Here is a 25,243-nt window from a genome sequence, read left to right on the forward strand (position 1 = left end):
CTTACCCTTACATAAGGGTCCCCAGAGAGCCTCCCCCTACATTAGGGTCCCCAGAGATCCTCCCCTTACATCAGGGTCCCCAGAGAGCCTCCTCTTACATCAGGGTCTCCAGAAAACCCCCCTTACATCAGGGTCCCCAGGGAGCCCTCCTTACATTAGGGTCCCTAGAGAGCCTCCCCTTACATCAGGGTTCCCAGGGAGCCCTCCTTACATCAGGGTCCCCAGAGAACCCCCCTTACATCAGAGTCCCCAGGGAGCCCTCCTTACATCAGGGTCCCCAGAGAGCCCCCCCCTACATTAGGGTCCCTAGAGAGCCTCCCCTTACATCAGGGTCCCAAGAGAGCCTCCCTACTTATATTAGGGTTCCCAGAGCCCCCCTCATTACATCAGGGTCCCCAGAGAGCTCCCCTTAACATCAAGGTCCCTAGAGAGCCCCTCCTTACATCAGGGTCCCCAGAGAGCCTCCCCCTAAATCAGGGTCCCTAGAAAGCTTAACCTTACATAAGGGTCCCCAGAGAGCTTCCCCCTACATTAGGGTCCACAGAGATCCTCCCCTTACATCAGGGTCCCCAGAGAGCATCCCCTTACATCAGGGTCCCCAGAGGACCCGCCTTACATCATGTCCCCAGGGAGCTCATCTTACATCAGGGTCCCCAGAGAGCCCCCCCCTACATTAGGGTCCCTAGAGAGGCTCCCCTTACATCAGGGTCCCCAGGGAGCCCTCCTTACATCAGGGTCCCCAGAGAACCCCCCTTACATCAGGGTCTCCAGAGAGCCCTCCTTACATCAGGTTCCCCAGAGAGCCCCCCTACATTAGGGTCCCTAGAGAGCCTCCCCTTACATCAGGGTCCCCAGGGAGCCCTCCTTACATCAGGGTCCCCAGAGAATCCCCCTTACCTCAGGGTCCCCAGGGAGCCCTCCTTACATCAGGGTCCCCAGAGAGGCCACCCTACATTAGGGTCCCTAGAGAGCCTCCCCTTACATCAGGGTTCCCAGAGAGCCTCCCCTTACATCAGGGTCCTTAGAGAGCATCCCCCTATATTAGGGTCCCCAGAGAGCCTCCCTCCTTACATCAGGGTCCCCAGAGAGCCTCCCCCTACATTAGGGTCCCTAGAAAGCTTACCATTACATAAGGGTCCCCAGAGAGCCTCCCCCTACATTAGGGTCCCCAGAGATCCTCCCCTTACATCAGGGTCCCCAGAGAGCCTCCTCTTACATCAGGGTCTCCAGAAAAACCCCCTTACATCAGGGTCCCCAGGGAGCCCTCCTTACATTAGGGTCCCTAGAGAGCCTCCCCTTACATCAGGGTTCCCAGGGAGCCCTCCTTACATCAGGGTCCCCAGAGAACCCCCCTTACATCAGAGTCCCCAGGGAGCCCTCCTTACATCAGGGTCCCCAGAGAGCCCCCCCTACATTAGGGTCCCTAGAGAGCCTCCCCTTACATCAGGGTCCCAAGAGAGCCTCCCTACTTCTATTAGGGTTCCCAGAGCCCCCCTCATTACATCAGGGTCCCCAGAGAGCTCCCCTTAACATCAAGGTCCCTAGAGAGCCCCTCCTTACATCAGGGTCCCCAGAGAGCCTCCCCCTAAATTAGGGTCCCTAGAAAGCTTAACCTTACATAAGGGTCCCCAGAGAGCTTCCCCCTACATTAGGGTCCACAGAGATCCTCCCCTACATCAGGGTCCCCAGAGAGCATCCCCTTACATCAGGGTCCCCAGAGAACCCGCCTTACATCATGTCCCCAGGGAGCTCATCTTACATCAGGGTCCCCAGAGAGCCCCCCCCTACATTAGGGTCCCTAGAGAGGCTCCCCTTACATCAGGGTCCCCAGGAAGCCCTTCTTACATCAGGGTCCCCAGAGAACCCCCCTTACATCAGGGTCTCCAGGGAGCCCTCCTTACATCAGGTTCCCCAGAGAGCCCCCCTACATTAGGGTCCCTAGAGAGCCTCCCCTTACATCAAGGTCCCCAGGGAGCCCTCCTTACATCAGGGTCCCCAGAGAATCCCCCTTACTTTAGGGTCCCCAGGGAGCCCTCCTTACATCAGGGTCCCCAGAGAGGCCACCCTACATTAGGGTTCCTAGAGAGCCTCCCCTTACATCAGGGTTCCCAGAGAGCCTCCCCTTACATCAGGGTCCTTAGAGAGCATCCCCCTATATTAGGGTCCCCAGAGAGCCTCCCTCCTTACATCAGGGTCCCCAGGGATCCCCCCTTACATCAAGGTACCCAGAGAGCCCCACTTACATCAGGGTTCCCAGAGAGCCCCTCTACATTAGGGTCCCCAGAGAGCCTCCTTTACATCAGGGTCCCCAGAGAGCCCCCCTACATCAGGGTCCCCAGAGAGTCCCCTCCTTATGTCAGGGTCCCCAGGGACCCCTTTCCTTACATCAGGGTCCCCAGAGACCGATTTCCTTACATCAGGGTCCCCAGAGAGCCCCCCCTAACATCAGGGTCCCCAGAGAGCCCCTCCTTACATCAGGGTCCCCAGAGAGCCCCCCTTACATCAGGGTCCCCAGAGAGCCCCTCCTTACATCAGGTTCCCCAGAGAGCCCCTCCTTACATCAGGGTCCCCAGAGAGCCTCCCCCTTACATTAGGGTCCTCAGAGAGCCTCCCTTACATCAGTCTCCCCAGAGAGCCCCCCCTTACCTTAGTGTCCTCAGAGGGGCCCTTCCTTACATTAATGTATTAATGTCCCCAGAAAGCCCCCCCCCCACATCAGGGTCCCCAGAGAACCCCCCTTACATCAGGGTCCCCAGGGAGCCCTCCTTACATCAGGGTCCCCAGAGAGCCCCCCTACATTAGGGTCCCTAGAGAGCCTCCCCTTACATCAGGGTCCTAAGAGAGCCTCCCTACTTATATTAGGGTCCCCAGAGAGCTACCCTTAACATCAAGGTCCCCAGAGAGCCTCCCCCTACATTAGGGTCCCCAGAGATCCTCCCCTTACATCAGGGTCCCCAGAGAGCCCCCCTTACATCAGGGTCCCCAGAGAGCCCCCCCATACATCAGGGTCCCCAGAGAGCCCCCCCCCATACATCAGGGTCCCCAAAGAGCCCCTCCTTACATCAGGGACCCCAGAGGGCCCCTTCCTTACATTAATGTCCCCAGACAGCTGACCCCCCCCTTCAAGAGGTTCCCCATGTACCTGGCTGGTGGAGGTGGGAGATGGCGATCGGCAGCTCTATGGTGTCCACAGGCAGGGAATCTCCATGAGGCTTGTAGTTCTTCTCCAGAGTGTATACAGTGGAGAGGGGAGGGGCCTCTGACCCGGGCATGTATCAGCAGCAGTGTACAAGCAGAGCGACTCAAAGTGAAACTGATACCTGCCCGGGTCAGGGGCCCCTCCCCTTTTCTCTCCACTGTATACACTGACACTCGGGAAGAGAGAATTACAAGCTCCAGGGAGATCCCACCGCCCACAGGCACAATAGAGCTCCCGATCACTGCCTCCCACCTCCCCCCACTATATTCTAAACGGCAAGCCAGAGGTGCAGGGGGAGATGCCGGGTCTTGGGCCCCCCCACAGCGGCAGAATGGAAGGGCCCAGTCGCCACTGTGTGCGTGTAAAGGCAGGTGTCCCAATATTTTTGGAAATATAGTGTGTCTATCTATCTATCTATCTATCTATCTATCTATCTATCTATCTATCAAAAGTGAGTACACCCCTCACATTTTTGTAAATATTTTATTATATCTTTTCATGTGACAACACTGAAGAAATGACACTTTGCTACAATGTAAAGTAGTGCGTGTACAGCTTGTATAACAGTGTAAATTTGCTGTCCCATCAAAATAACTCAACACACAGCCATTAATATCTAAACCGCTGGCAACAAAAGTGAGTACACCCCTAACTGAAAAATTAGCTATTTCCCCTCCCCGGTGTCATGTGACTCGTTAGTGTAACAAGGTCTCAGGTGTGAATGGGGAGCAGGTGTGTTAAATTTGGTGTTATCGCTCTCACTCTCTCATACTGGTCACTGGACGTTCAACATGGCACCTCATGGCAAAGGATTCTCTGAGGACCTGAAAAAAAAACTGTTGCTCTACATAAAGATGGCCTAAGCTATAAGAAGATAGCCAAGACCCTGAAAACTGAGCTGCAGCACAGTGGCCAAGACCATACAGCAGTTTAAGAGGACAGGTTCCACTCAGAACAGGCCTCGCCATAGTCGATCAAAGAAGTTGAGTGCACGTGCTCAGCATCATATCCAGAGGTTGTCTTTGGACAATAGATGTATGAGTGCTGCCAGCATTGCTATAGAGGTTGAAGGGGTGGGGAGTCAGCCTGTCAGTGCTCAGACTATACGCCACACACTGCATCAAATTGGTCTGCATGACTATCGTCCCAGATGATGCACAAGAAAGCCTTGCAACAGTTTGCTGAAGACAAGCAGACTAAGGACATGGATTACTGGAACCATGTCCTGTGGTCTGATGAGACCAAGATAAATTATTTGATTCAAATTGTGTCAAGTGTGTGTGGCGGCAACCAGGTGAGGAGTACAAGGACAAGTGTGGCTTGCCTACAGTCAAGCATGGTGGTGGGAGTATCATGGTCTGGGGCTGCATGAGTGTTCCTGGCACTGGGGAGCTACAGTTCATTAAGGGAACCATGAATGCCAACATGTACTGTGACATACTGAAGCAGAGCATGATCCCCTCCTTTTGGAGACTGGGCCGCAGGGCAGTTTTCCAACATGATAACGGCCCCGAACACACCTCCAAGACGACCACTGCCTTGCTAAAGAAGCTGAGGATAAAGACGATGGACTGGCCAAGCATGTCTCCAGACCTAAACCCTATTGAGCATCTGTGGGGCATCCTCAAACGGAAGGTGGAGGTGCGCATGGTCTCTAACATCCACCAGCTCCATGATGTCGTCATGGAGGAGTGGAAGAGGACTCCAGTGGCAACCTGTGAAGCTCTGGTGAACTCCATGCCCAAGGGGGTTAAAGCAGTGCTGGAAAATAATGGTGGCCACACAAAATATTGATACTTGGGCCCAATTTGGACATTTTCACTTAGCGGTGTACCCACTTTTGTTGCCAGTGGTTTAGAGATTAATGGCTGTGTGTTGAGTTATTTTGAGGGGAGAGCAAATTTACACTGTTATACAAGCTGTACACTCACTACTTTACATTGTAGCAAAGTGTCACTTCTTCAGTGTTGTCACATGAATGTGAGGGGTGTACTCATTTTTGTGAGATACTGTATATTCTGTTTCAAATGGTGAAAAATAAGGATGCTATCTGTAAATTGCAATTAGTACAATTGTTACAAGTAAACAGTAATGCAGTGTACACACGACCGGACTTTTCGACAGCAAAGGTCCGACGGAACAAATCCGTCTGACAATTCAGTCGTGTGTGGGCTTCATCGGACTTTTGCTGTCGAAAAATCAGACGGACTTTATAAAATAGAACATGTTTCAAATCTTTCCGACTGACTCGAGTCCGGTCGAAATATCCGTTCGTCTGTATGCTAGTCCGACAGACGAACAACGACGCAAGGGCAGCTATTGGCTACTGGCTATGAACTTCCCTATTCTAGTCCAGTCGTACGTCATCACGTATCAGTCGGACTTTGGTGTGATCATGTGTAGGCAAGTCCATTGCGTCGGAACTCCATCGAAAGTCCGTCAAAAAGTCCTTCGGAGTTCAGTCCGTCGAAAGTCCGCTCGTGTGTACACGGCATAAGAGTAAAAATCAGTTAATCCAAGATAGCATTTACCAATTCATATAGTGAAAAATCCAGAAAAAATATAAATCTCCAAAAATAAGTAAATGTCCAATCACCCTGCTCCTATACAGTGAATACAATGTGGTAAGTGCTCCAGTCTGCATATAAGCGCTTCACCCACAGTGAAAAATCAGTATGCGCTCACCAGAACTATTTGGCCACAGCGTGACCATCAGGCATATACATATATTTCATTTCGTACATCACGGGACACAGAGCAGCCATATACATTGCTACCTGGGTTATACGCCACATTTAGGTGGATGGACACTGGTGGAATAACAAAAACAGGAAGTCCCCCTCCATATAACCCCTCCCATACTGCAGTTTTTTCGGCAGTGTCTAAAGGGTGGATGGTCACTTTTGAGCTCTCTATGAGCTTCTATGCTGTAATCCCGTATAGGTTCTTAGAAATCAAGGGGAGCAGCTGTTTCAAATCAGATCCATTTGAAAACAGCTACTCTGCTAAGATAAATGGTACCCGAGCCTCCTAAAGAAGATTAAGGATCAACGACGAGGTTTTGCCTGTAATGCGGCCTTCGGGCGCTGAACCCTGCGTAGTGGAATCCTGGACACCACAGCGCTAAGGCATTCCTACAGGGTGCTGTAGAGGTCCAAGGGAGTGGACCCTAAAACATGAAAGGGTACTCAGTCCTTGAAGGTCCGTGGTGACTGGAAGAACAGGTCTTTGGTATAGGATTCTTCCAAGGGGGAATTGTGGTACTGAGGAACTTGTGTATTTGTGTCACAAAGCCAGTTACCACTGCTTCAGCAAGCTATGTCTTCCAAGAGGCGTTCTGGGGGGAGTGCTGCAGCTAAGGGCACATGTGTTTCATCAGTGGCTCCTTTAGAGGCTAAACGGAACTCTGCTGTAATAGCCTCCCCTTAAAGAACGGAGGGGACTGGGCAATCTGAGCCGCTACGTCTAGCCGGCGTTGTGGCTACTACCATTGCTTCTAGCTCAGAGTTTATTACTAAGGAGAATCTGGCATCAGCTTTGGCTGGTTTAGAAAGCAAGATTGCTGGGATGATCGCTTCAGTCACACAGGGTGGCAGAAAGCATGACAGATCCCCTTCCCCTATTCCCCCTATATTGGAGCAAGACTGCGTTGATGAGGTAGAAGAGGTAATGGCCATCAAGGCAGCTGATAATCAAACAGAGGAATCTGCCTCAAGTAATTCAGAGCCTGAAGAGGCTCAGATTATATATGCCTCTCAATCACAAAAGCTTCTCATCCATACGCTTACGCAGATGGTTCGCACAGCTTTTAAGTTACCTCCAGTAGAGGTCCCGGAAACACCTTATTCCCCCCCTGGGTTCTTTGAAACCACAACAGGGTACACAGGTGTTTCCTTTTCACCCACTCTTGAAGCAGGTGGTATATTCCGACTGGGAGCACCCAGGCAGGATGTTTGTGCCTCCAAAGAGATTTTCCTTGTTATATCCTAGGTTGGAAGGCTTTAATAAGAAGTGGAGTATACCAGTTGTAGATGCAGCGGCTTCTTCCCTAAGCAAGACCTTAACTTGTCCGGTGGATAATGCACCGGTCTTTAACCACTTCCTGCCCGGCCCATAGCAGATGACGGCCGGGCGGTGGTTCAGTTATCCTGACTGGGTGTCATATGACATCCAGCAGGATAACATGCCACTGCACGCCCGCCCAGTCTGACACACCGCTACACCGATCTTGGTAAAGAGCCTCCGGCGGAGGCTCTTTACCACGTGATCAGCCGTGTCCAATCACGGCTGATCACCATGTCAATAGGAAGAGCCGTTGATCGGCTCTTCCTCACTCGTGTCTGACAGATGCGAGTAGAGGAGAGCCGATCGGCGGCTCTTCTGGCAGGGGGGTCTGCGCTGATTGTTTATCAGTGCAGCCCCCCCTCAGATCACCACACTGGACCACCAGGGATCGCCACTAGGACCACCAGGGAAGGGGCAACATGTGGATGGCCAGGTATGTACCCCATGGCCATCCACATGTGCCCAGTCAGTGCCCAATCTGTGCCAATCAGTGTCCACAAAAGGGCACTGATTGGCACCATTATGTTGCAGTGATGTCCAGCAATGCCACCCTTAGGGGCATCACTGCAAACAATCAGTGTCATCAGTGCCACCCATCAGTGTCCATCGGTGCCACCTGTCAGTGCCCATCTGTGCCCATCAGTGCCCACCTATCAGTGCCCATCCGTGCCAACTATCAGTGCCACCCATAACTACTCATCAATGCCACCTACGAGTGCCCATCAATGCCACCTGAGTGCCCATCAGTGCCGCCTATGAGTGCCCATCGGTGCCGCCTATGAGTGCCCATCGGTGCCGCATACCAGTGCCACCTATCAGTGCCCATCAGTGCCACCTATCAGTGCCCATCAGTGCCGCCTATCAGTGCCCATCATCAGTACCCATCAGTGCCACCTCATCGGTGCCCATCAGTGCCGCCGTATCAGTGCCCGTCAGTGCAGCCATATCAGTGCCCGTCATTGAAGAAGAAAACGTACTTATTTACAAAAAATTTTAACAGAAACAAAGAAAAACTTTCGGCCTATTTTTATTTTGTTGCGCAAAAAATAAAAACCGCGGAGGTGATCAAATACCACCAAAATAAAGCTCTATTTGTGGGAACAAAATGATAAAAAATTTGTTTGGGTACAGTGTAGCATGACCGCGCAATTGTCATTCAAATAGCGACAGCGCTGAAAGCTGAAAATTGGCCTGGGCGGAAAGGTGTCTAAGTGCCTGGTATTGAAGTGGTTAAGGATCCTGCGGATAAGAAGCTGGAAACCTTGTTAAAGGCATCCTTCGCCCTGGCAGGTTCCGCTATTCAGCCCACAGTGGCGGCAATTGGCGACCCAATAGAGCAGAGGATTCTACTCAGGACAGAGCATATCTACCTCAGGCTCTTTGCTTTGCTATAGATGCCCTCAAGGATTCCATACAGCAAATTTCCTGTATGGATCTTTTGTCTGTGCACATGCACAGAATTTTGAGACTAAAAAGCTGGTGAGCAGAGCTTCCTTGTAAAAGGATGCCAGCTGGTTTTCCTTTTCATGGAGAACGTTTATTTGGGGATGATCTTGATAAGTACATCCAGAAGATATCTGGAGGAAAGAGTTCCCTTCTTCCTGTGAAAAAGATAGCTACACGGCCCACTTTTAAGCTGCCACGCGCTACTTCCTCAGGTTTTTCAGGCTCTAGGCAGTTCCAACGGCACCAGGGATCTGCTGCCAAAGGTAAACAACAGGGCAAGGACCAAAAGAGGTTGTGGGTCCAAAAATCCTTTAATACTTGCACCAAACCTTCCTTGTGAGGGGGTGCCCTCACTCGTGCAGGTGGGGGGAAGGTTGCTGCAGTTTGCGGGAGTGTGGGGAACGCTGGTTCAGGACAAGTGGTGCATCTCCACAGTGTCTCAGGGGTACAGAATGGAGTTAGTCATACCCTCCTCAAAAATTTTTAAGGTCCAGTGTTCCCACGGACCTTTCAAAAAAGGGTTTATTATTTCAGGCACTAGATCGCCTAAAACAGCAAGATGTGATTATGGAGGTCCCGGTTACCGAAAGGGGTAAAGGGTTTTATTTGAAACAGTTTACGGTTCCAAAACCAAACGGGGACATAAGACCAATTCTGGATCTAAGAGCACTAAACCGTTATCTTTCAGTGCAGTCTTTCAGATGGAATCAATCCGCTCTGCCGTGGCCTCTCTCCAAGTAGGAGATTTCCTGGCATCCATAGACATCAGGGATGCATACCTGCACGTGCCAATTTTTCAACCTCATCAAAGGCTTTTGCGCTTTGTCATAGAGGAACAACACTTTCAGTTTGTGGCTCTGCCCTTTGGGCTTGCAACCGCCCCCTGGGTCTTCACAAAGATCTTAGCACCTGTATTGGGTCTTCTAAGATCTTGAGGGATCTTGATTGCAGGCTACCTAGACGATCTCCTACTCAGGGATCAGTTGCTGCAAGTTTTGGTGTGGAAAAAAAATGGGTCATAAATTCAGAGAAATCGGCCTTAAAACCAGTTCAGAGTCTGGAATACTTAAGCCTGGTTATGGACACAGTCCAGGCAAGAGTGTCCTTGCCTCCAAGAATGGTCAAGGCCCTAAAGGATCAGGTTTGGCAAATAAGCCGAAAGAGACGCCCATCTGTCTGACTCTGTATTAGTCTTCTGGGAAGAATGGTTTCCTCATTTGAGACAATTCCATATGCCCAGTTCCATTACAGGGCGTTGCAGCAGAACATTCTGTCTGCATGGAACAAGAAGATGCAAGCTTTGGATTCCTGCATGATAATAAGCCCCAGGGCTTGTAGAAGTCTCACATGGTGGTTAATAGATCAAAATCTGGTGCAAGGAAGGTCTTTTCTTCTGCTGTCGTGGAAGGTCGTGGAAGGTAGTGACCAAAGATGCCAGTCTCTCTGGCTGGGGTGCAGTCATGGAAAGTTCCACAGTCCAGGGAAAATGGACTCTGAAAGAACAGGGATTGCCCATCAGCTGCGAGCAGTACGCCTTGCGCTGAATTGTTGGACGGCAAAGCTACAGGGTCACCCGGTAAGGGTGCAAACTGACAATGCCACGGCTGTGGCCTATGTCAACCGCCAGGGCGGCACCAAATGTCTGGCCCACATGGGGGTCAGTCATGTGTTATACTGGGCAGAAGGGCATGTGCCAGTCCTGTCTGCAGCCCACATTCCGGGGGTAGAGAACTGGAAGGTGGACTATCTCAGCCACCAACAGACACATCCAGGAGAATGGTCTCTGCACCCACAGGTGTTTTTGCAGATTTGCCAGTGATGGGGCACGCCGGATGTAGATCTGTTGGCATCCAGGCTCAACTACAAGGTCCGGCAGTTTGTGTCTAGAGCAAGAGATCCCCTTGCGATCGGGTCAGATGCGCTGGTAGTTCCCTGGGCTAAGTTCTCCCTAATCTATGCATTCCCCCCCGATTTCTCTCCTGCAATAACTTTTGCGCAGAATCAGGGAGGAGATGACGTCTGTCATCTTGGTAGCTCCTGCCTGGACCAGGAGGCCCCGGAGATAGTGAGATTAGCAGTAGGCGAGCCTTGGCAGCTTCGCTCCGGCTAGATTTACTGTCGCAAGGGCTTATATTCCACCCAAATTTACGCTCGCTTAATTTGACGGCATGGCTATTGAAGCCAGGGTGCTAGGAGATCACGGTATCTTACATTGCGTGGTGTGAGGCCAGAAGTTGGCATCCTTGCAAATATTTGGTAGAGAGAATTCTCTCTTTTCTTCAGTCAGGCTTAGACAAAAAATTTGGCCGGAATTAGAATCGAAATCGAATTAGAAAATTAATTCAAACTAGAATTTGAAAAATAAAATAATAGACTAGAATAGAAAATAATATAATAGAATAAAGAAAAACAGAACAGAATAGAATAGAAAATAAAATAATAGAATAGAAAATAAGAGAATAGAATAGAAAATAAGAGAATAGAATAGAGAAAATGGAACAGAATAGAAGAGAAAATAAAAGAATAGAAAATAAAAGAATAGAAAGAATATAGCTGTCCTCCAAAATTCAAATTTTCAATAGAATGAATTTGAATAGATTAGAATAGAATAGAATAGAAAAGAATAGGATAGAAAATAAAAGAATAGAATAGAAAAAAAACAATAGTACAGAATAAAATAGAAAGAATATAACTGTCTTCTGAAATTCGAATTTCCAATAGAATACATTCAAACTTGAATAGAAAAGATTAAAATAGAATAGAATATAAAATAAAAAAATAGAATAGAAAATAATAGAAAAGGATAGAAAAAAATATAGAATAGAGTAAAATAAAAAGAATATAACCGTCTTCCAAAATATTTATTAGAATAGAATAGAATAGAATAGAATAGAAATGAATAGAATAGAAAAGAATAGCATAGAATAGAAAAAAACAATAGAATAGAATAAGTATAACCATCTTTTGAAAATTGAATTTCAAATAGAATATATTTGAATTTGAATAGATTAGAATAGAATAGAACATAATAGAATATAATAGAAAATAAAAACAATAGAGAAGAAATAGAATAGGAAGAATATAACCAGCTTCCAAAATTTTAATTTTGAATAGAATAAATTTGAATTCAAATAGAATAGAGTAAAATAGAACAGAAAATAAGAGGATAGAAAGGAATAGAGAAGAAAAAACAATAGAACAGAATAAAATAGAAAGAATACAACCGTTTTCCAGAATTTAAATTTCGAAATACAATAAATTCAAATTCAAATGCCAATTTGCCGATTAGTTTTTTCCGAATTCAATTTGAATTCAATTTGACCAAATTTGGAAAATTCTAATGAAATTTGAAAACAAATAAATGAAACTAAACTAAACTAAACTAAATGCAATGTATTCAGAAACATACAGTATATTGCACAAAGTCCCATCAGTGAAAAAATAAAAATGGTAAATAGATAAATTAAAATAAAATAAAATAAATGCAGTCTTCTTCATGAACTGAAAAAAGTGACTTGCTGAGTGCTGATCCAAAATACAAATTTAAAATATTCTCAGTGATATAGTGACAAACCTCCTCCACCGGGTGCAGTGCCCGCTTACCTCAGGAATCGACCCCACTGGGTCTAATCACACCTTAGAGATATTCCAATCTCAGAGGAACCCAACTGGGCTGTGTTGTTGTGTCAGACCTTTTCACAAATCCAGGGTGATGGAGATGACGGGTGCTTTCTGGGGTAACTCAGAGCAAGAGAAAATTTTAATCACACAAAATTGTATAAAAGAAGGATGAATTTATTAAAAAACAGTAATCCTACTCACATCCAAGAGGAACAAGAGGCTCTCCTCCTCACAGGGAGGACTTGGTGACGTCATTTCTGGTGTCTCGATACCCGGCAATAGCTGTGAAGAGGAGAGCCTCATGTTCCTCTTGGGTTTGATTCCACACTTTTTGTACCAGGCAATTCCCAAGATGATACCGTTGTGAGTAGGATTACCTTTTTTAATAAATTCATCCTTTTTTCATACAATTTTGCGTGATTACATTTTTATTTCTCTCGCTCTGAGTTACCCCAGAAAGCACCCGTCATCTCCATTACCCTGGATTTGTGAAAAGGTCTGATACAACAACACAGTCCAGTTGGGTTCCTCTGAGATTGGAATATCTCTAAGGTGTGATTAGACCCAGTGGGGTCACTTTCTGAGGTGAGCGGGCACTGCACCTGGTGGAGGAGGTGTTGTCACTATATCACTGAGAATATTTAAAATTTGTATTTTGGATCAGCACTCCGCAAGTCACTTTTTCTGTTCATGAAGAAGACTGCATTTATTTTTTTTCATTTTAATTTATATATTTACCATTTTTATTTTTTCACTGATGGGACTCTGTGCAATATATGTTTCTGAATACATTGTGTTTATGGATTTTTCATGCATTTTTATTTTATATGGTTTTTGAATGTTTTGTTTGAACTAGCGCACTGTTACGTAATTAATAAAAAATCTTATAGTGTATGAGATCACTGTTTTCAATAGTGCAGCTGTTCTAGGTGATCACATTTTTGTGTTAGCAGCGCTTTAGTATTCCTTTTTCAAACTAAACTAAACTAAACTAATTCCCAAAATGAATTAAACAAATTTAACTAAACAAAATTATTTAAATAATGAATCGAATTGAAACAGATTTGTTTGCTCTGCACATGTCTAGCCAGAAGTTCTGACTTCACTCTGCATTCTTGTTTAAGGCCAAAGACTTATGTCGCGTACACACGAGCGGACTTTTCAACCTGACTGGTCCTTCGGACCAAGTCTGGTGGACAATTCGACCGTGTGTGGGCTTCATAACACCGGCAGCGGACTTTTACGGTCGAAAATCTGACGGACTTTAGATTTGGAACATGTTTCAAATCTTTACGTCGGAACTCCGTCGGACCCAGTTCCTATCGAAAAGTCCGCTCGTCTGTATGCTAGTCCGACGGACGAAAACCGACGCTAGGGCAGCTATTGGCTACTGGCTATAAACTTCCTTATTTTAGTCCGGTCATACGTCATCACGTACAAATCCATCGGACTTTGGTGTGATTGTGTGTAGGCAAGTCAGTTCATTGGGAAAGTCCGTTGGAGGTCCGTCTGAAAGTCCGTCGGATAGACCGTCGGACCAGTCCGGTCGAAAAGTCCGCTTGTGTGTGCGCGGCATTAGACAGTACCAAAGACAAAGAGTCAACTCGACAGTGAAGAAATTAGTATTTCGGAAGCAGGGTTAGCAAAGGAAGCCACCTTGTTGTTCTTAGCACAAGCCTTGTTTGAAAAAACAAGACAAGATAAACAGCTTCCCTGTTTGCATACTTACAGAATTCCTTAAAATTGCCAACATAATCACGATTTTAACACAAGAATTCCAGATGTACAGATTGTTTGGTGTTAAGGCAGATCTGGCATACAACACTGAGAAATCATCTGTAAAGTGAAACACCCCCAGGTCTACTTCACATATTGCATAGACTCTATAAAACCTAGTTTGAGTTTAACCTGTTTCTGTTGTAGTGATATTATGAACAATAGCTTTCCATGGTTTATTATTTATTATATTTATTATTTAATAATGCTTTATTATTTTAAAATAAGAACTGCATTGATAGGTACATTAGGATTGTGCTCAAGCCAGTTGTTCTTCCCTTGAACGTGGATTATCATGCCTGGTCAACTCTTAGCAGTCTGAAGGTGTAATGATGCAAGCTAAATGGTAATAATCTATGATGTTGAAATGATTGTGTACACAACTGTGGCTAATGTTATAGTAATTCGGAATCAATTTACCCAGAATGCTGTCTACTTATTTTGCACAGTGTGAGGTGCATAGATTGTCCATCGGCATAGTAGACCTCTCACATCAGTCATGACTCATTGGTTTAGCATACAATAAAGCAATAAAGGTGATGACACTTCATGAGAGTTCAGAACTCAACAGCTAGTTTGATACCTCTTAGGGCTCTTGCAGACAGACATATACAGCCATACAATGTAAAATACAGACATATTTAGACACTCAGGAGCCACAGGTGTTGTGTACAGCCATCTGTACAAATTAGTTTACAGGATACAGCTGTACGCAGGTATACGCTGGTTCTAGCATAAACACATCTAAGTGTATGAACATACACTCTGGAATGCAGGCAGTCTGCGTCCTGGGTTGTCATCCTTATGCATACACATATATATGCTGGGACCAATGTACACTTTATTGCCAAAAGTATTGTGACGCCTGCCTTTACACGCCCATGAACTTTAATGGCATCCCAGTCTTAGTCCGTATGGTTCAATATTGAGTTGGCCCACCCTTTGCAGTTATAACAGCTTTAACTCTTCTGGGAAGGCTGCACACAAGGTTTAGGAGTGTGTCTTCCAATTTACTGTATCTTCGCAATGGGGAAAATAATTCCTTCTCGGGCCTGAAACTTTAGATTAATTACATCAAAAATCCTACTGTATGTATTACATCTGTTAAAGCGTTGTTCCGTCCCCTCCTAAAAATTAGAAGTCAGCAGCTACACATACTGTAGCTGCTGACTTTTAATATCAGAGCACTTACCTGTCCTGGAATCCAGCGATGTCGGCACCCCAGCCAATGTTTCTGTTGGCTGTCGGGTGCTGCCGCCACCATTGCTGGTAAGGGAACCTGGCAGTAAAGCCTTGTGGCTTCACAGCCGGGTCCCTACTGCGCATGCAAGAAGCGCACTGCGCTCTCTTACTGGCCCAGCAGTAGGGAATAAAGGAGGGAGGAGAAGGGGGCCAAACTTCTGACGTACCTTGCCGCGGCAAGCAGGTACCCGGTCCCCACTTCCCCCTGAAAGGTGCCAAATGTGGCACCGGAATGGAGGAATCAGATAAGCGGAAGTTCCACTTTTGGGTGGAACTCCTCTTTAAGGTGTTCTCTAGAAAGAACAGCATACATGCCCTCCTTATGGTAGAAAATTCAATGGCTGACCACTGTTTTTGGGAAAAACCCCATTCTAAGCAAAATAAGGATGTTCCAAGATCATTCCCCAGAGAGGCAGAATGTCGATCTGCCTATGTAAACAAGGCAGATCGCCATTCTGACAGGGGAGAACATAGAGATCTTGTGTTCCTGCTAAGCAGGAACACGGATCTCAGTATTCTTCCAGTCAGAGCTACCCCCACACAGTTAGTAAGCACCCCCTAGGGACACAGTTAACCCTTTCATCGCCCCTGGTGTTAACCCCTTCCCTGCCAGTGTCATTAGCACAGTAACAGTGCATATTTTTAGCACTGATTACTGTATTAGGGTCACTGGTCCCCAAAAAAGTGTCAAAAGTACCAGGTGTTTTAATTTGTCCACTGCAATATCGCAGTCCCGCTAAAAATCGCTAATCGCCGCCATTACTAGTAAAAAAAAAAGAAAATTCCAGAAAAATATTCCCTCGTTTGTAGATGCTTTAACTTTTGCACAAACAAATGAATCAATATACACTTATTGGGATTTTTTTTTACCAAAAATATGTAGCAGAATACATATTGGCCTAAATTGATGAAGAAATTCGATTTTTTCTATTTGTATATTTATTAGATGTGTTTTATAGCAGAAAGTAAAAAATATTTGTTTGTTTTTTCAAAATAAAACACAAAAAATAAAAACCGCAGAGGTGATCAGTGATCAATTACCACCAAAAGAAAGCTCTATTTGTGGGGAAAAAATCACATCAATATTATTTGGGTACAGCGTCGCACGACCACACAATTGTCAGTTAAACTAACACAGTGCCGGATCACAAAAAAAATGGCCTGGTCATGAAGGGGGTAAAACCTTCCAGGGCTGAAGTGGTTAAACAAGCTGAAGTTAGAAGCTGATTGTCTACCATGCACTTCTGCACTAGATTTTGCACTCTCCAGTTTTAGTAAATCCACCCCAATGCGTTGTTATTCAGCGTCCTGTTACATAGTTGGTAAGGCTGAATAAAGACACAAGTCCATCCAGTTCGACCTGAGAGTGTGTGTGTATGTCACTACCTTTTTCGATAACCCTGTACATTGTGCTTGCTAAGAAACACATCACATTAAAAAAAATGTTTTTTTTTAATGTATCTACACTCCCCTCTGACACCACCAACTGTGGAGGGGAGCTTTACATCTTTACCGCTCCAAAGGTGAAGAACCCCTTATGCCATTTAAGATTGATCAGCTTCTTGTTGAGCTTTATTGTGTGGCCGCATGTCATCTTTAGAGACCTTAAATTAAACAACATTCACACAATGCTAGAGTCACTATTTAAAGATTTGTATATTGCCAGCATATTCACTTTTAAGCTCCTCTTCCCCAATGAGAAGAAATGTCAATGTTTGAAGTTGTTCCTCATAACTAAGGTCCTCCAGCCCCCTTATTAGCTTAATTGCCCTTTTCCGGACCCTCTCCAGCTCCAGCACATCCTTCCTGAGGATCGGTGACCAAAACTGGACAGCATACTCAAGATGTGGCCAAACCAGAGTTTTGTAAAGTGGTAGAATTCAAGTTTTATCTCTGGAGTAAATACCCTTTTTAATGCATGCTAATAGTTTGCTGGCCTTGCTTGGCATTGATTGGCACTGTCTTCAAAATATGAATAAAATCACTTGATCTGTACCAAGTGGGACATTAGGTATTGTGTGGGCAATGCTCTTATGTGTATGGCAATTCTTTTGAGTGATATCTATACTGTGGTTATGCTTATATATTTATATTTTCCTGCTACTGTGCCCATGTATCCAAAAAGAATTATGGATATTTATGCTTGTTTTTCAGATTCATCCGAGATCCTAATCTTTTTGGCAGTCGTCATATGAACCTGAAGAGGCCATATGAAAACTTTATTTAAAAACAAAAAAAAGCTTATTAAGGATTTACAAGCCAAATGGATATTTTACTTGCACTTTTGACTTTATACGGACAAACTATTTGGGGTTTCACTATGTGAAATAGATTTCACCTTGGAGAGCAAAAAAAAAAAAAATCTATACTTTGACTTTGCCAACAACAGGGCTGGAAACGTTCAACCATTTTGTGTTGAAACATCGAAATTTGGCCGACTGGATTACAGTTTTATAAAATATACAACATGTAAATATATATAAATATATATCTAACTGGAAATTCAACTAAAAAAGTAAAACTTCTGTTTCCTTCGTCTTTCTTGGACCAATATCATATTTATATCGCTATGGAAAACTGCCTGGAAAAGGGTCATATTTTCCATCAAGCCCTGAGAATCTTCAGCATATATAGAATCAAAATCTTCCTCCGATTCCTAAATGGTGAAATACATTATTTTTTCTAATGTGTTCCAAGAGCTTTTTACCCATGTGTGATTATAGCATGCTGGCTTTGATTATGTAACATTTTTCTTAAAAAAAAAAAAAAAAGTTGGCTCCCGCCTCTTTCTTTAATTATTTTTTACAAGACGGTCAGCAGAAATGGATATTATCTCAAACAGGACCCAACAACTTTCACAGTCGAAGGCATGGGTTAACATTATATTTGTATTATTACTGGTGTAAATAGAAAGCCAACGGGATTTGTATAACCGGTGCTGTCTGCGGTCAACCCTATTGGATTCCAATGTTTTGCACTTGCTTTTTCCTTCCAACGTAGACGTCTCAATAAATATTATTTTGCTTCATTTTTTTAATGCTTGGTAATAGACAGACTGAGTTGGTGTTAATAAATATTTAGGAAGCTTTATTTTATTTATGGGATATATTTAATTTTGCAATTTTTCTTCAATTCCTGGACATTTAGCATTAAAGTGTATAACATCATAAAATGTGCATTTTGTGTTTGTTTTAAAGGGTAACTAAATGCTGCAAACTGTGTCCAAAATTGGCAAGCAGAGGACAAATCTTTAGTCCCTAGATATGCCTGTGATTTCCCTGAAGCTGATCTTTTCCTAATACCGACTTAACATGCATTGTAATGCACCGTGTCTCTAAGTGGGGCCATCTTGGTAAAGGCAGTGCTTTGCTTCCTCATGTCAGAACCTCCAGTAAGGAGAACAGTGAGCAGCACCACAGAGATACCACCAAATCTCACTCCAAATCTCCTGAGACTGTTAGTCAGAGGCCTCTAACACTACACATATACAGCTTTGGTGCTCTAAGCACAGGAGCGCCTAGACCAGGGGTCTCAAACTGGCGGCCCTCCAGCTGTTGCGAGACTACAAGTCCCATCATGCCTCTGTCTGTGGGAGTCATGCTTGTAACTGTCAGCCTTGCAATGTCTCACGGGACTTGTTGTTTTGCAACAGCTGGAGGGCCACCAGTTTGAGACCCCTGGCATAGACACACTTGCTTTCCGAAAAATACCCTGAATTTTTTTAGAAGGGTAAAAAGGTCTTTACTGTTTAAGTTAATGTCTACTTTAAATGTAAAATTTCACTGCATTCAAACTAGAGGTCGGAAAGGCTGAAAAAAATTACAGTGGAAGTCTAATAATTTACAGAATACTACAATAGGATGCATTTGCAGTCAAGATTTATAATGTTATATGTGAAAGATGCAGCACACACAGTTCATTTAACACTTCTGTCTATCTGAATAATGATCCAGTCAATATTTTTACACAACATTGTAAACTAGACTGTAGGGGTCTAGAGACCAGGCGTTTTTTTAATCTTGAGTCAATTAAAGTGTATGTATAGCCAAAACTAATTTTAAATAGACTAGGAAAGGGTTAAAATCCCTGACCAGGGCCGGATTTACATCTCGGGAGCCTATAGGCAGAGAATTCTGAAACCCCCACAAGGGCCTCATCCCCACAACCCTTGTCTTGTTGGTTGTTGGGGTCTGCGGGCGGGGGGCTTATCGGAATCTGGAAGCCCCCTTTAACAAGGGGACCCCCAGATCCCGGCCCTCCCCCCTGTGTGAAATGGTAAGGGGCTACAAAAGTACCCCTACCATTTCACAAAAAAAGTGTCAAAAATGTTAAAAAATTACAAGAGACAGTTTTTGACAATTCCTTTATTTAACTGCTTCTTCTTTCTTCTATCTTCTTTCTTCTACCCTCTATCTTCTTTCTTCTATCTTCTATCTTCTATCTTCCTTCAGTTTCTTCCTCCATCTTCTTCTTCTGGTTCTTCTGGTTCTTCCTCCGGTGTTCTCGTCCGTCTTCTTCCCTTCTTCTTCTCGGGCCGCTCCGCATCCACCATGATGGGAGGCTCCCGCTGTGTGACGCTTCTTCTCTTCTGACGGTTCTTAAATAACAGGGGGCGGGTCCACCCGGTGACCCCGCCCCCCTCTGACGTACGGGGAATTGACAGGGACTTCCCTGTGGCATTCCCCGTGACATCAGAGGGGGGCGGACGGGGAAGTCACCATGCGTCAGAGGGGGCGGGGTCACCGGGTGGCCCCACCCTCTGTTATTTAAGAACCGTCAGAAGAGGAGAAGCGTCACACAGTGGGAGCCTCCTATCATGGTGGATGTGGAGCGGCCTGAGAAGAAGAAGGGAAGACGACGCCGGCGCCGCGGAGGAAGATGCCGGACGAGAACACCGGAGGAAGAACCAGAAGAACCAGAAGAAGAAGATGGAGGAAGAAACCAAAGGAAGATAGAAGATAGAAGAAAGAAGAAAGAAGAAGTATTTAAATAAAGGAATTGTCAAAAACTGTCTCTTGTCATTTTAACATTTTTGACACTTTTTTTGTGAAATGGTAGGGGTACTTTTGTACCTCCTTACCAATTCACACAGGGGGGAGGGTCGGGATCTGGGGGTCCCCTTGTTAAAGTGGGCTTCCAGATTCCGATAAGCCCCCCGCCCGCAGACCCCCACAACCACCGGGCAAGGGTTGTGGGGATGAGGCCTTTGTCCCCATCAACATGGGGACAAGGAGTTTTGGGGGGCTACCCCAAAGCACCCCCCCTCAGGTTGTGTGCTCAGATAAGGGTCTGGTATGGATTTTTGGGGGGACCCCACGCTATTTTTTTTTAAAATTTTGGCGCGGGGTTTCCCTTAAAATCCATACCAGACCTGAAGGTTCTGGTATAGATTTTGATGGGGACCCCACGCCATTTTTTTAAAAAAAATTTGGCCGGGGTTCCCCTTAATATCCATACTAGACCTGAAGGGCCTGGTATGGAATTTAGGGGGACCCCCCCACGTCATTTTTATTTTTTAATTTTGGTTCGGGGTTCCCCTGTGGGGAATTCCCATGCCGTTTTTATCAATGAACGTTTATGTGTATTGTCGGACCAGCAATTCATTAATAGCCGCTAGTAGTTTGAAATGACTTTTTTTCCTTTGAAATGTAATTTTGCTGTCAGACTGTTCTAAACAGGGGAAACATGCGCCCCTTTACAGGCATACTATAGACACCCCCCCAGGTACGAAATTTAAAGGAATAATAAACTTTTATTGTTTCACTTTAAGCATTATTAAAATCACTGCTCCCGAAAAAACAGCACCGCTGCCCAAATTCACATGCCTACAGTGGCTAGTGGAAAATCCGACCCTCTCCCTGTCAGGTTGTTTTCTGCTGTCTGTGTTCTATTGGGTAGATTTACCATTACTTTCTGGTTTGGAAATGCAACAGGAAGAGGGAAAATCTTTACAGTGATGGGAATTCCCCACTTAGCTGTCACCAGCATGGTGACAGCTAAAGGTGTCACCAGAAGGGTAAATATATTGAAAGATTTACCTTTCTCGCCTCGAGTTACTTTAAATTCTTGGATTTCCCATCACTTTTTTGTCTCAATGACAATGACTACCAGAACAAACTGATAGGGCAATCTACATAGCTTGGGCACAGACCATAATACAAATATTACAGGGGTTTTACTCATTCCCTACTCCATCCAAAATGAAGAAAAAACTGTATATTTCAGGTTAAATCCATTTGTATTGTCTTTCAGGTTTGGCAAGAGAAGCCCCAAAGGGAAAGGATATAGCAAAACAGGGTTGACAGTCGACATACAGTTTAGGTAACAGCATGACCATTATAACGTCCTTCTTCCCAGCAGGACTATCATGAAAAAGATTAATCCCAGGCGCATGCGCGGCGGCACCTAAGATGGACGCGTAGTCCGGGAGCTCCGTCCCGCCTCAGCAGACCGGATCGAAAATTCGGCATTTGGACCGGCGATCGGGACCTGGAATCGCCCTACACGGCCACCGGAATCCCTGGGGACATTCCCGATGTACTCGGGAGCGGTAAGAAGAAACCTTAAACCGGCCTTTGAAGCCGCTTTACCGCAGGCCGAGACTGCCAAGATGGCGACCGCGCCCCTCAGCTCTCCTCAGGCTGCACAGCCGAATCCCCCATACACGGCCTCCCCCTCCCTGCTTCAGCCAGAACACCCTACAGGCAACATCCCATCAAACCCAGCATCCCCAGCGTCCACCGCTTCTCTCCTGGAGCATAACCTGACGAGCCTGGGATATTCCCCAATGGATGCAGGCCCTCCCCAGTCTCACCAGCTACTACAGCATGGGGACTCAGGCCTACTCCAGCCAGCATCAGTAGCAGACCTATATACCAAGTTTGCAGAACTACTGGACAGAGGCCTTCATAATACTGCACACAAAATAACCAGTGACATTAAAGCAGATCTCCAGAACATTGGCTCCCGCATGGAAATCATTGAATCTAATCTTGACTCCACGATTTCCAGAACAAACCAAAATACTGCATGTATACAGACCTTGCAGGAACAACTAGAAACCGCCACTGCTAAGATTGATGACCTTGAAAACCGCAACCGAAGATACAATTTTAGGGTCAGGGGGCTCCCTGAATCCTACAAGGACATCCCTGAAACTATAAAATCGTTCATTAAAGATTTGCTCCCAGACACCCCACAGCACAGGCTTGAGCTGGATCGGGCTCACAGAGCACTCCGACCTCCTAGAGCTGACGGCCTCCCCCGTGATGTCGTGGTGAAACCACATTTCTTCTCAATCAAAGAAGAGGTCATGAGAAAATCGAGATCCATGTCTGAAATTTTGTTCCAGGGACACCGCCTGCAAATATTTGCTGACTTATCCCCCTCGACTATACAAAAACGGAGAACCCTAAAGCCACTTCTCCAAATCCTGATGGACAGAGAAATCAAATACTGGTGGCTATTCCCGTTTCAACTCAAATTACTCCACAAAGGCAAGGCATACACATTCGGATCCCTGCAGGAAGGAGAAAAGCTTTTCCTTCAACTAGGCCTCATCAACCAGGACCCGACTGCACACCACCCAGGAAACCAACCCAACGCTGCAAAGAGACACTTGCCCACGAGTCCCCTGAATCCGGTTTGGGAAAAAGCAAGAACCAAGAAATCCAAGGAAACTAATCCTCCGTGAACTCCAGTCCTCACTTTTTCTTCGGAACTCAATTTTTTTTTTTTCTTTGACATATTCCTATATTTAGTAACACCCTTTTGCCCGCCCCTCTTCAGATGTTCGCCGAGGGGGTGGGGCCTCCCCGTTTGTGACCCCCGAGATGAGTGTCAAGTCGGGACACCCTTACGCCTCTTTTGAGACGATCTCGGGGGGCACGATCCTTGGGGACGTTGCTAACCCATACTTTTCATCATACACTGACTGTAATCTACGCCTCCACAGCTTTTGGTTGGTCCGGGTGGGTAGAGAGGAGGGTGGGTACCCGTCCTGCTAGACTGACCCTGGGATTTATTCTCAATAACCCATACTATCTCTGGAGGTCCCCTCATGTTGCCTCTCCCCAATCTCCCCTGCTATTCCAGGTCCCTTTGCACAGTTCTAACACTAGTTTATTAGCTTGTTTGATATTATGTTGACATGTACATCTTCTCCGCCGGGCTCTACTTAAAATGAATGCTTATCTCTGCCGGAGGTTGAGATGTATGTGTCGGGCCAAGTGCCTATTTCTAGGATCTTAATTTTCAATAATCTACTAAAAGGTCCCTCTGCTGGGGCGGCGTTCATGCCCCCCTTTCTGCCTAGTGGTTTTTGGTACTCCAACGGCCACTGGACAGGACCAATCTCTTCCTACTGGAGAGATTCTTCTGTGACTCACTCTTCCTGATGGAGGACTCTGTCCCCTCCACTCTCCGGGGATCTCCCTTGCTCCCCGTCTTTCTTCTTTACCTTCCTGCTTTCCTTCTCTGCTTATTTACTAATGTGTTTTTCACCACAGGAGTCCTCTGGGGGGACTACTATAGACGTATACTGCTGCTCTCACCGCTCTCCGCTCACCGCTTGAGGAGCCTTAGAACCCGTGGACACAGGATGGTGAGTACTGTTGATTGCCCAGCTCTGCCCTCACCTCTGCTCAATGGCTAATGACACACCTGTAAACGCGGCCATTAAAATAGTATCCCATAATGCCCAAGGCCTGAACTCCCAGTCCAAAAGACGCAAAGTTTTTCAATACCTACATTCCCAAAAAGCAGACGTGATCCTTCTACAGGAAACTCACTTTCCTAAAAGTTTTAACCCTACATTTATCCACTCCAAATTCCCCTTCTTTAAACTTGCCAATGCTGAGAACAAAACAAAAGGGGTGGGTATCTTTATTTCCAAACGATGCAAATTTACCCCCAAATCTGAATTCAGGGACCCGGACGGGCGCTACCTTCTCTTAGTGGGGGAATTAGACAATCAATTATACTCTCTAATTTCGTATTATGCTCCCAATAGGGGCCAGTTTGCCTTCTTCCAAAACATGTTCTCAACACTAACGCCACTATTGGAAGGCACAGTGATTTATGGAGGCGACTCTAACTCGGCCTTTGACCAGGGCATGGACAAATCACGCCCCCTGGGCAGGCGCCTCATTAGACCGACAAAACAGAGCCTACGCATAGCTAAACTTATCTTCCAGCAGGGTCTGATAGACATTTGGAGGGAAGTAAATCCTACATTGCGAGACTACACTCATTTCTCCAACCCCCACAGTTCTTTCGCAAGAATCGATCACATCCTTATAGCCTCAGCATCCATTCCACTAACGCACAGGGCATATATTAAAGACGTAGTCTGGTCGGACCACTCGATGGTGATTCTTGTACTTCAGCGCCCGAGGGGCCATAAACCTACCCGACGATGGAGGCTTAACGAGTCCATCCTGAGTGATCCGATCAGATCAAAAGCTATTGAGACCAACATACGCGACTACTTCCTCAATAATGATACAGCAGACACTAGCCCCTCTTGTCTCTGGGCAGCTCATAAAGCAGTGATAAGAGGACACCTGATCCAATTAGCCTCTCAAATCAATAAAGAAAACAAAACAGACATAGAAAAGCTGGATAGGGAATATACAGCCTTAATTAAACGACACAAAGCGGACCGAAATGCAGTCCCTACCACACAGCTGGATGCAGCACGCACAGCCCTAAACCTCGCCTTAACCACTAAGGCTGAAAAATGGCTTAGGTGGAATAGAAACAGATTCTACAGCAATGGCGACCGCATCGGTCCTATGCTGGCAGGCAAATTATCCCCGAAATTTCGTTCTCCGGCCCTACCAAAGATCAGGATTCAGGGTGGTACCCTGTCCCAAAACCCACAACGGATAATGG

The 25,243-nt window shown here is 45.9% G+C and overlaps 1 protein-coding gene across 3 annotated transcripts in view; it reads left to right on the plus strand.

Annotated features, from left to right (window-relative positions):
• The window catches only part of TAFA1 (TAFA chemokine like family member 1), a 635,622-nt gene extending 617,101 nt beyond the window's left edge, over nt 1-18,521 (plus strand). For all 3 annotated transcript variants that reach the window (XR_012235239.1, XM_073592204.1, XM_073592206.1), the window contains one exon: nt 17,504-18,521. Coding sequence is in view for 1 of the 3 variants with exons in the window: in XM_073592206.1 (XP_073448307.1) it covers nt 17,504-17,521 (18 nt within the window). In the remaining 2 variants the exon portion in view is untranslated. The remainder of the gene's footprint in view (nt 1-17,503) is intronic.
• Nucleotides 18,522-25,243: the final 6,722 nt, after the last annotated feature.

The sequence above is a fragment of the Aquarana catesbeiana genome, linkage group LG07 (genome assembly GCF_042186555.1).
Source record: "Aquarana catesbeiana isolate 2022-GZ linkage group LG07, ASM4218655v1, whole genome shotgun sequence".
Lineage (NCBI taxonomy): Eukaryota > Metazoa > Chordata > Amphibia > Anura > Ranidae > Aquarana > Aquarana catesbeiana.